This window comes from Merops nubicus, unplaced genomic scaffold (assembly GCF_000691845.1).
Source record: "Merops nubicus isolate BGI_N331 unplaced genomic scaffold, ASM69184v1 scaffold23061, whole genome shotgun sequence".
In the NCBI taxonomy this organism is placed as follows: Eukaryota; Metazoa; Chordata; class Aves; order Coraciiformes; family Meropidae; genus Merops; species Merops nubicus.
The window spans coordinates 1-10,056 of NW_008589304.1; the positions used below are offsets into that span (position 1 = coordinate 1).

The 10,056-nt window shown below is 53.3% G+C and overlaps 2 protein-coding genes across 2 annotated transcripts in view; one reads left to right on the plus strand and one right to left on the minus strand.

Annotated features, from left to right (window-relative positions):
* Nucleotides 1-4: 4 nt before the first annotated feature.
* Nucleotides 5-4,527, plus strand: LOC103781848 (kelch-like protein 36; the record flags this gene model as incomplete). The annotated part of the gene is made up of 3 exons (XM_008949571.1): nt 5-161; nt 1,963-2,127; nt 4,133-4,527. Coding segments are annotated over 3 exons (717 nt in total), but the record flags the coding sequence as incomplete, so codon positions are not given.
* Nucleotides 4,528-5,281: 754 nt separating this feature from the next.
* DPP7 (dipeptidyl-peptidase 7) overlaps nt 5,282-10,056 on the minus strand; it is a gene marked incomplete at its 5' end in the record, with an annotated part of 10,457 nt that continues 5,682 nt past the window's right edge. The window contains 3 exons of the mRNA XM_008949572.1: nt 5,282-5,365; nt 6,424-6,590; nt 8,150-8,231. Coding sequence (XP_008947820.1) covers nt 5,282-5,365; nt 6,424-6,590; nt 8,150-8,231 — 333 coding nt within the window. The remainder of the gene's footprint in view (nt 5,366-6,423; nt 6,591-8,149; nt 8,232-10,056) is intronic.

Sequence of the window (10,056 nt, forward strand, 5' to 3'; positions counted from 1 at the left end):
CCGCATCCTGGCCGTGGGCGGAGGGACGCTGCTGGGGACCCTCACCCCCTCCGTGGAGCTGTACCAGCCTGCTGACAACACCTGGGAATTCACAGCTCCGCTCCCCGCGCCCGTCGCTGACCACGCGGGCACCACCCACCAGGGAATCCTCTACGTTTCAGGTGACAGAGCGAGTAGACAGGAGGATATTTGCAGAGAGTTTTGTCGGGTTTTGCTGGCATCCCAACGTCACAGCCCAGGCCTGTGCCCACAGCAGCAGCACCCGCAGCCCCAGTGCCCCCTCCCTGCTGTGCAGCACAGCCCCGCTGCCCTCCGCAGTGCCAGGAGCTATCTGCTCTCCAAGATGTTACAGGTGACATCACCTGCTTGCAACCCACGTCCCTGTTCACCCTGCAGTCCTGGCTGCATCCCCAGGCTCTGCTGCCTGACAAGTTAAGGCAGAAGCCCACTGCCCCAGTGCTGGGGAGGGGATTAAACCTCACCGTTCATCTGAAGGGGAGACGTGGGACCAACCCCTCTGTGCTGCCCTGGTAATCCATACACAAAGGTGCCCAAGGCTCCTGCCCTCTGAGCCTGCAGAGCTCCTGCCCTGCAAGGGATCCTCAGTATCCTGGTACAGATAGATGGTGCAGGATGTTTAGCAATAAAGCAGCATGGGTTTAAACACTTGAGGAAACTGCTGCAGGATCTTTAGCTTTTGCAGCTACTAATTTGGACTTGAAGCAATCTTTGGTTTGTCCTGGGAAAAGCACTGTGCTGCCTGTGCCACTGCCTCTGCAGCTCAGCCCCGGGCCAGGCTGCCTCACTGCAGGCTCCCTGCCTCAAAACCAGCTGCCCCCCGCTGGCACCGTGGCAGTGACCTAGTGTGGGTTAACCTGCAGAGCTGCAGCCAAGGGTCCCTCTCCACAAGGGGCCCTGCAGCCCAGGCCCCCGGGCAGGGGAGGCAGCACAGGGGCTGTCCTGCCCCGCCGTGTGGCCAAGGGCAGCAGGGCTCTGCACTGGCAGTGGTTCAGCTGGGGCAATGGCTGAGACTTGGGTTCAAGCTTTGACTCTGCTGGCTCACAGTGCCACAGGCAGCTCATTGAGCCTCTGGTGGTCCTGATTTCTGCCAGAGAACAAGGACAAAACTGCCTCACAGAGCTTCAAACACACCATAGTGATCTGGATAACACTACACCCCTCCAGCAGAAGATGTTACCTACCTATAGCATGCATTTCCCTCTAAACTACTGGGGTAATTGCAAATCTGAACGGGCCAGCCTACAGCCCTGCCCAAGCACACCAAAAATTCAGAGCACTACTTCAGCACCAGATTTAAACACAAGCTCTGTGCAGACAAAGTGTCTGTGCTCAGGTGAGCTGAGGCTTCTGGCCAGCCTGAAACACCATCTTGTTTGCAAAGACCCTGCAGACTGGGGTCCAGCGGGCAGGCGGCTGGAGGCACCTACCCCTCCCACAGCACTCCCCTTCTGCCAAGAGCTTTTCACAAAGCCCCTCTGAAATACACAAGCGAGTGCCTAATAAGGAGAAAAAACTGCCAACAAGCATTGGCAGATTGGTTTTGACCTTCAGAGACCCAAAATTCAAAGAAAGAGTTCTGACAGCTCTTCTTTCAAACCACCATTCTGTGACTGCATGTACTGGAGGCAGAGTCCCTAATTAAAGCTGTTCTTGGTTACACTTGGAAAGCCCCAAGAGCTTTCTTCAAAACTCTTTTGTGGAAAACTATTTACAGGAAAAGCTGGAACTGGTTCGTGTGGATTTTTTTTTCCTCTTTAAGATACCCAGAAGCTCAGGTTTTAAACCTCACGCTGCACCAGCTCTGCGGGACACTGTGAAATTTTAAACCCGAGCCTCTCAGGGATTTTAAAGAAATCAAATGAGCTCTGCTACCATCGGCAGGTTTGTGACGTGTCAGGGAGGGTGATGGAGAGATTCTCACAACTTCTGCTTTCCTTCTAGGGGGCTTCTCTGGGGGTAAAACCTTACGGGACACTTACAGCTACCTCCCTCGCCTCCGGCGCTGGGTTGGCAACCGGGCCATGGGCTTCACCCGCTGCGGGCACGGGCTGGCTGCTGCCAGGGACAGGATCTTCTGCGTCGGAGGGAGGACACTGGGCAGGGTAAGTCACTGGCTCTTCGGATTTCAAATCTGATTGAAAGGGGTCTCTGGATTGCCAGGCTCTGCTCTATTCCCACAGGCTGAGCTGTTACTTCAGCAGTTTTGGTCTCTCGGGGGCCTGGCCCAGCTGGGAGTCAGGGCAACGAGCTCCTGAGGACACGCCTGCAGCCGCCCTGGTGCCACACTGTTTGCTAGAGTACAAAGCCTGTTTAAAACACTTTTTTTTAAATAAACAGAGAGTGGAGGGACAGGCTGGCAGCACAGCCGAGGTGCAGAAGTGGCCACTCCCTGAGCCAGACACGGCGACCACCCCCTCACCTTGTCCCAGCCGGGACGGAGCGGAACGGGCAGCGGGGAAGGGGATGGACTGTGGGGAGGACACTGGCCTGGATTTTAGGAAAGATGGGCTCTAATCCTGGAATGCAAATGAAGTTTCTTCAAACACGGACTCCCCATCTCTGAACGAGGAGGTAAAGCACTGTGCAGCCTCCTGGGAAGAGACCTGACAGGTTCCTGAAAGGCTCACTCAGGGAGGATCCCACTCCCTGAAGCCAAGAGAAATGAGTTTTCAAAGATCATTCAGCAATTCCCGTTTGAAAGTGTCAAGACCAAGGGACTGGCCTGATTGTAGGATGATGGCTCCACGGGAGGGTGTCCCAGAGCACTTAACTGCTCACTGAGGAAGGGACAGAAATCTATACAGAGGAACGGCATATCAAGGCTGACATGAAATTCCTTGAGATGACACAAACTCAGTTACTGTCCAGATTCAATCAATATCAGCCAATTTAGATGATTTCCTTTGTAATGTCTTAAAAGTCTGGAAAGCAGGCAGGATGTGGGCTGGGCCAGTTCCAGCAGGTCCCTGTGGCACCCTGCTAGGCTCAGTCCTCTGATTTTCCATGAAGTCTCCAAGACTGAGTCCAGTCTTGTTCAACCTACTCATTAATGACCTGCCTGAAGGGGTGGAGTGGACCCTCAGCCAGTCTGCTGATGGCACAGAGCTGGGAGGAGTGGCTGACACACCAGAGCCATGCTGCCATTCAGAGAGACCTGGACAGGCTGCAGAGCTGGGTGAAGTTCAACAAGGGCAACTGTAGAGCCCTGCCCCTGAGGAGGAATAACCCCATGGGCCAGTAGAGGTGAGGGGCTGACCTGCTGGAAAGCAGCTCTGTGGGAAGGACCTGGGAGTCCTGGTGGACAACAAGCTCACTGTGAGCCAGCCATGTGCCCTGGTAGCCAAGAAGGGCAACCAGTGATCTCCTGGGGTGCATTACAAAGAGTGTGGCCATCAAGGGGCATTCTCCTCCCTCTGTACTCTGCCCTAGTGAGGCCCCCTCTGGAGTACTGGGTCCAGTTCTGGGCTCCCCAGTTCCAGAGAGACCAGGAACCACTGGAGAGAGTCCAGTGGAGGCTGAGTGACCTGAGCACCTGTGTGACAAGGAAAGGCTGAGAGCCCTGGGGCTACTGAGCCTGGAGAAGACTGAGAGGGGGTCTCCTCAATGCTTATTAATACCTAAAGTGTGGATGTCAAAAGGATGGGGCCCTTCCAGTGGTGCCCAGTGACAGGACAAGGGGCAATGGGCCCACAATGGGACACAGGAAGTTCCACCCAAACATAAGGGAAAAATTCTTTCCTTTGAGGGTGACAGAAGCTGGAACAGGCTGCCCAGAGTGGAGTCTCCTTCGCTGGAGACTTTCAAAACTCACCTGGATGTGATCTTGAGCAGCCTAGTCTAGATGACCCTGCTTTGTCCTGGAGGTTGGACTAGATCTCTAAAGGTCCCTTCCAGCCTTCACCATTCTGTGACTCTGGTTTCATTCAGTTTCTTTTGAGGCTCTTCTTGCTAAATGTAGATTGAAAACCTGTCACCTTGAGCCCCGCGGCATTCAGACAGAGGATGAGATACTGCTTTCCTTTCTCCTGAACCACGTGAGCCTGACATAACAGTGCTGTCCACTGGAGGTGTGCCACGCTGGGTGACTGCTGGTCTGGTTCTCTGCAGGCAGGGGAATGGATCCAGGTGGAAGAGATGGAGTATTACTGTCCCAGGAGCAACCAGTGGACGACACTAACGCCAGCCCCGTTCAGCTGCTGCCAGTTCAGCCTCACAGCCCACGGCACCACGCTCTACCTTGCAGGGGGAGGGTCACTGCAGCACATGCAGAAGGAAGACACTGTCTTCCTCTATGACACAGAGAGGCAGGTATGGAAGAAAGGCAGTCCCCTGCCTACAGCTCTGGTGGATCATGCCTCTTGCATGATTAGACTGTCCCAAGCAAATGCAGGTGGTGAGATGGGGAGAGGCACAGAGGACCCCTCCACGGGCAGCTGGGAAACATCACCCCTCAGCTTGTTCACCACCAGGCAACAAGAGTCCCACTCTGTCCCAGAAAAGAAGTAGGATGTGAATAGGTCAAGCAAACCTGACTGTTTGCCAAGACATTAGCAATTTAACAAACCTCCATTTAATTGCCAGCCAAACATCTTCACCAGGGCTTTGGAACTGGTGTGTTTCTGACTTGGTGGAGGGTGACAGGCATAAGTTGCAGAAGAAAGAATTAGTTCCAAACCCTACTAAGCTGCAATAGCCCCAGAAGAATTCCATAAACTAATTTTTTGACATTCAGAACCTGAATGAACAGGGTAGAACTTATTTTTCATAATCAACTTGAGAGATTTTATGAGGAAGTCTTCAAAAAAACTTTGAATTCTATCTGTTATTACAAACACTGCTGGCTGACAAATCGAGTACCCACAGAAACATACACACAATGTATTTAAGATTGTCTTCCCACTGGATTAAGACCATATGGCACTGTGATGACAACCTTGTCCTCAACAAACTGACCTGAAAACTTCCTCCAGTGAACGTGCACTGAACCTGTGACTGCTTGAGCAGGTGGGTAAAATGTTAGGAAAGAACCAAGCTCCTTAGAAGTCCACATCTCATGGACAGCTGAGGCCAAGGGGCTGCAAGAGCCAAAGAACCCGAGGAGGGTAAGTTTGGAAAGGTGAGAGAATGAACCTATGGGATATCCTGATGGACAAAACGTCCCAGTGGGACCTGAGCTATACCAGCTTCCACAACACACAGCCTGCACAGCCCCCCAGTTCTGCTTACAGGTGCTTTAAGGAAACAGGGCAGGAAATAAAGATCAAACTGATGCTGTTAACTCACCAACAAGAGCAGCCAGGCCTTGAATTGGGTCTGTGTGGGCAAGGATTTGTTCACAGCCAACCTGGGGGAGACACATCACAGGCAAATTGCAGACAGGTTAGTTGACAGCTCTGCTCCACAGGACTAACCAGGGCTTCTTCTCCTCCCTTCCACCAGCAACACAATGGGAACAAGGAGACAGGGCTGGGACAAGCAGCTCCTGTACAAAGTTAAGCAGCTGTGCAGAGGCCAGAGGGATACACATCACTCCTTCCTGCCATCAGTGTTTGAATGCCCTTCTCAAGGGGGGCATAGAATAATTATTTCCATTGTATAAGTTGTTAAACAGACCCTAGAAGGGATCTGGATGCCCAGTGGAGCCACAGGCAGCCTCTCCCAAGCCCAGTACAGTGTAGCCTGCATCACCTCTTGCAGTGTGCATCTGCTCCAGGTGGGACTCCAGCCATAAACACCAGGAGTTCAGAGGCAAAGCCCCATCTGCACATCTGCTGGAGTGCAGCAGGGAACAGCAGCACGAGGCTGGTGGCACACCACAAGAAACCAAGAACTGCAACAGCAGCTGGTGATCTCGGGTCAAAACTGGGACCTTTCAAAAGCAGCTGGTGTCTGAGGAGTCTCTGTAACCCCCTGAGAACAAGGCCCCTTTCCCACACTTTGCCATCTCTAGCTCTCTTGGAAGTTCAGAGCTTCCCCAGTCCCCACAGCAGCACTTCTCTCTGGGGTATGTCACCATCCTGGGTGACACTTAGAAAGGAGCCTGATTTCCAGGCTGCCATCCCTACACACCAGGAGCAGTCCATTTATGGAACGTGCCTTGAGGTAGGCTACAAAAAAACTCCATTTTTTTTTTAGTGTTTAAAAGCTGAACTCAACAAGCTCTCCCAGGCCTCTGTGTCTAAGGTGAGGGCAGAGCAGGGTAGAGGTGGCTCCAGCACACCCTCCCTGGTGAGCCTCACAGCAGCACCTTCCAGACACAGCAGTCCCTGTCCCAGGGAGGTTTAAGGTGTGGGTTTGCTGCCAGAGTGGGAGGGCTGCAGCACCCACCCCTGCCTCTGGCTGACCTGAGAGGGTCCCAGGGCACAGCAGGAACCACGACTCTCACCCTGTCCTGGGGCTCACCTTCACGGGGTTGGCAGGGAGGTGGCCCATGAAGTCTGTTTTGTAGGGGTAGTCCATCATGGCCATCATGGTGAAGGCATTCCTAGCGAACCCAAACAGCTGGTAAACATCCTCCTTGCTGGAGATCTTATTGCATGTGGCCATTTTTCTGCTGATTTCATCATAGGCTGCAGGAGGAAGGGAAACGAGAGACACAGACTCCAACAGAGGAAAATAACACCAGCCTCAGCATCTTGTTTCACTCCTGTGTAAGGAGATGCTGCAGCACACAGCTGGGGATGCTGGTGGGAAGGACACATTACATCTACATTTACACACACGTGAAGTTCAGGCACAGCCCTCCTGTGCAGCTCCACAGCCTGTGCTCTGTCCCTCACAGAGCCACCAACGGGCCTGGGGACCCAGGGGACCCAGCACCCACTGAGACAGAAGCTGCCCTGGCTGGCAGTGAGAAGAGCAGCTCAGGATGAGCCTGTCCTGGCCAGTGCCCTGCCTGGCTGCTGCCTCCCTGCAGGCTCTCATGCAGGACAGCAGCATACAGCATACAGGTCCCAGTGGGATTCAACAGCTGGAGGAACCAGCAGGGAAAATTGAAAAAGAAAAACCTAATTAAAAACCAAAAAGAGCTCCTTGGGAGCTGGGTGCATGTGCAGTAAGAACTGCCAAGTGGGACTGCTCCCCACAAAGGACTCCTGAGACATGCCTCCAAACTTCACTGTGCTGCAGAGGGCAGCTGGAGTCAGAAGTTTGTCTGGGGATTCCTTCAGGGTGCACTCACAGACCTTTGCATTTCTGCTGGGGAAAGCTGCTCCCCTCATCTTTACCCTCTACTTTCTGCAGTCACAGTTCCAGCCTGTCCTTATCACACCCTGCAAGCTGCCACTGGAGCTTGGCTGTCTTTGCCTGGGAACCCAAGGCCTGGGACATGCCTCTTGACACTCACCTGAGAGCCTGAGCCAAGGGTGAGCACCTCACCCAGCCAGCTGCAGAAACCATGGTCCTGGGCAGGCCTGGAGGACCTGGGCTATTGAATGGCAACGTTTCTCTGCTGTGGCCCAAAGCTCCTGGTGACAGCAGCTGTTGGAGGCACAGAGCCCCTGACCAAGCCCAGCCCAAGGCAGGCCTTGAGGCAGACCCAGAGCCCACCACAGCTGTTCCAGCACCGTGCAGGGCTCCCAGCAGATGCTGCACTGGCCCAGGATATCTCATCTGGCCTGCCTGGGAGACACTGCAGATAGCTCACCAGTCTCTTTCCTTGGCTTCACCTAATTGCCCAAGGCTGAAGATGAAAGAGATGGTGGCAGCTGCTTCAAAACCTAGATTGCCTTCCAAGCATTCCTCAGATGTGTCCAGAGTGCTGAGCCACGCAGCTGTCATACCCACCTGAGCAGTCCTCCGTGGGAGGGAAGTTGGGGACAAGTATTTGGTGAAACAGGAGACTCTACCAGCATAAAATGCAGCTGTGCTGCACCTGGGGTGTTCTGCACTCTGGCACAGAAAGGGTGGTTCCACTGACACTGTGCAAGCCCCCCAGGCACCTTCCTTTTGGTGTCAGTTACTAATTCTAATGCTAACTGAAACCATTCATTAGATCAGTTGTGCAAGCAGCAGGAGGTGGCCAGGCTGGCAGCTGCACTGAGCTAGCTGGACCAGCTGAAGACCTGACTGGGGTGGAACTGCACCAGGTTGTTCCTGCCTGGCTGGGGCACCCGGGGGCTCTCCTCACCTCCGCTCAGGCCCAGCTCCTTGATCTGCTGGAAGGCTCTGCGGGCAGCCAGGGCACAGCCCGGCCTGGCCTGCTCAAAGTCCTGAGGGGACACAAGAGACACCATTAGAGGGGACACACGTGTGGGGGCTGCACTGGGGAGAACGCCACGGGGCATAACAGGGTCACCAGCCCACCGCCCAGAGCCCCATCTGCATCCCCAGGGGCAATCCCCCAGACAATCACCACATCCAGCAGAAGCCACAGTCTGCAAGGCTCAGGCCAAGCAGCAGCTGTTCCACCAGGTCTCTCCTTGCCAGGAGCTGTTAGACAAGAGACTTTGCACCTCGTGGAGCCACGGGACTGACCACGAAGCAGTGAGAGGAGGTACCTGCCTTGGCCAGGACATGGGAAGAGGGTGCTGAGCTGCCAGGCCTAGGAGTTGGTTCTTTTTTTATTGTTTGGTTGGTTGTTTTTTTATTTTCTTTCTACACACACAATTGAGTTCTTCCAGCTGTACTTTATCTGTGAGAAGGAGCCATGGAGAAGTCAGTTACCCATGGGAGGCACAGCACTGGTCTGGGAACCAAGACCTGCTCTTCTTCTTAAGCCTGTCAGTGACCTGCCACATGACCAAGAAAGCCATGTCCTTTTCCTTCAAAAAACCACTACTGATCCTGAAAAAGCACCTTAGGTTTGAAGAGCTGTGGCTGCTCACGCTGGTAGAACAAGTTGTTTCTGTCCCTGAAGGCTCTAGCAACCCAAACTGTGTCTCTTTGGTCAGCCTGTAAAGCAGTTACAGATCTGCTGGCAACCAGTGCTTTGTAATGATAGAATTATCAGGGCTCTTTTAAGGTCCTTTTACCTTGATAGAGCACTAGCTAAGTAACCACAAATCACTGGCTAGAGGATTTTTCTTATAAACACCCAGCCTTGACTAATAATACATTTGGAACCTTTTATTCTTATCTTTGCCTTCATCAGCTAGTTATGCTTAAAGAAAACACTGTGGGGTTTTCTACAGTTCACCTGGGCATCCCTTCAGATGTTCCAAATCTCCTTCTGGATGTGGTAATTGATCTTCAGCTGCTGAAGGCTCTACCTGGAGTGTGGGGCTGGACTGGGGTGGCCAGAGGAGCAGGTCTGAGCTCCCCACGAGGCAATGCTGGAGTGCTGCAGCACACTGAGGAACCACCACCCACTCCAGCCCTGCCCCACACACCCAGGAACAGCCTGTCACAGAGGCAGAGGCAGGAGGTGCAAGAGCCACTCTGAGGAAAGCTGCTGCCCCTCCAGGCTCCCATTTTTTTCTCTTTTGAATCCCACCTAGCTCAGGGGTCTGATCTGAACAGCCCCTGCACTGCCCCTTCCCTCCAGGAAGCACATGCAGGGCTCTGTGTGGAGTATTCACACAGGGACTTTCTGCCTGGCTGCAGGGGGGGCAGTGGGCCCATGTAACACCAGTCTTAGGCAAATACCTTATGCAAAATCAACTCTGTCCTTTGCCCACTGCCCCTGTGAGCTGGAAAAGCTCAGTGCAAGTCACAGAGAGAGCTGCTCTGAGACAATGCACTCTGGCTCAGGGGAAGAGAAAGCTCCCACAGTAACTCAGGCCAGGTTTGTGTCTTCATGACTATTAACAGCTCTCAGGGGTTCCTCTCACCAAGAAGAGCAGCTGAATTCAGACCTGCAGAGGCACAGTTTGTGTTTATGCAATCACACCTAAAGTGGAAGGAATTACTTTGAAAACAACACAAAGTGCCTGCTTAGGATCTCAACCCAGAGGTCAGCTTACCACTGCAGAGAATGTAGTTTGAAATTAATTTGAAAGTTTTTTTTCACATTAAGAGGTCAAAGCCCTCATCTCAAGGTGTAATGGCCCACAGCACACTCACAGCTGAAGCAAGACTATCAGCTGAACAGGCTTC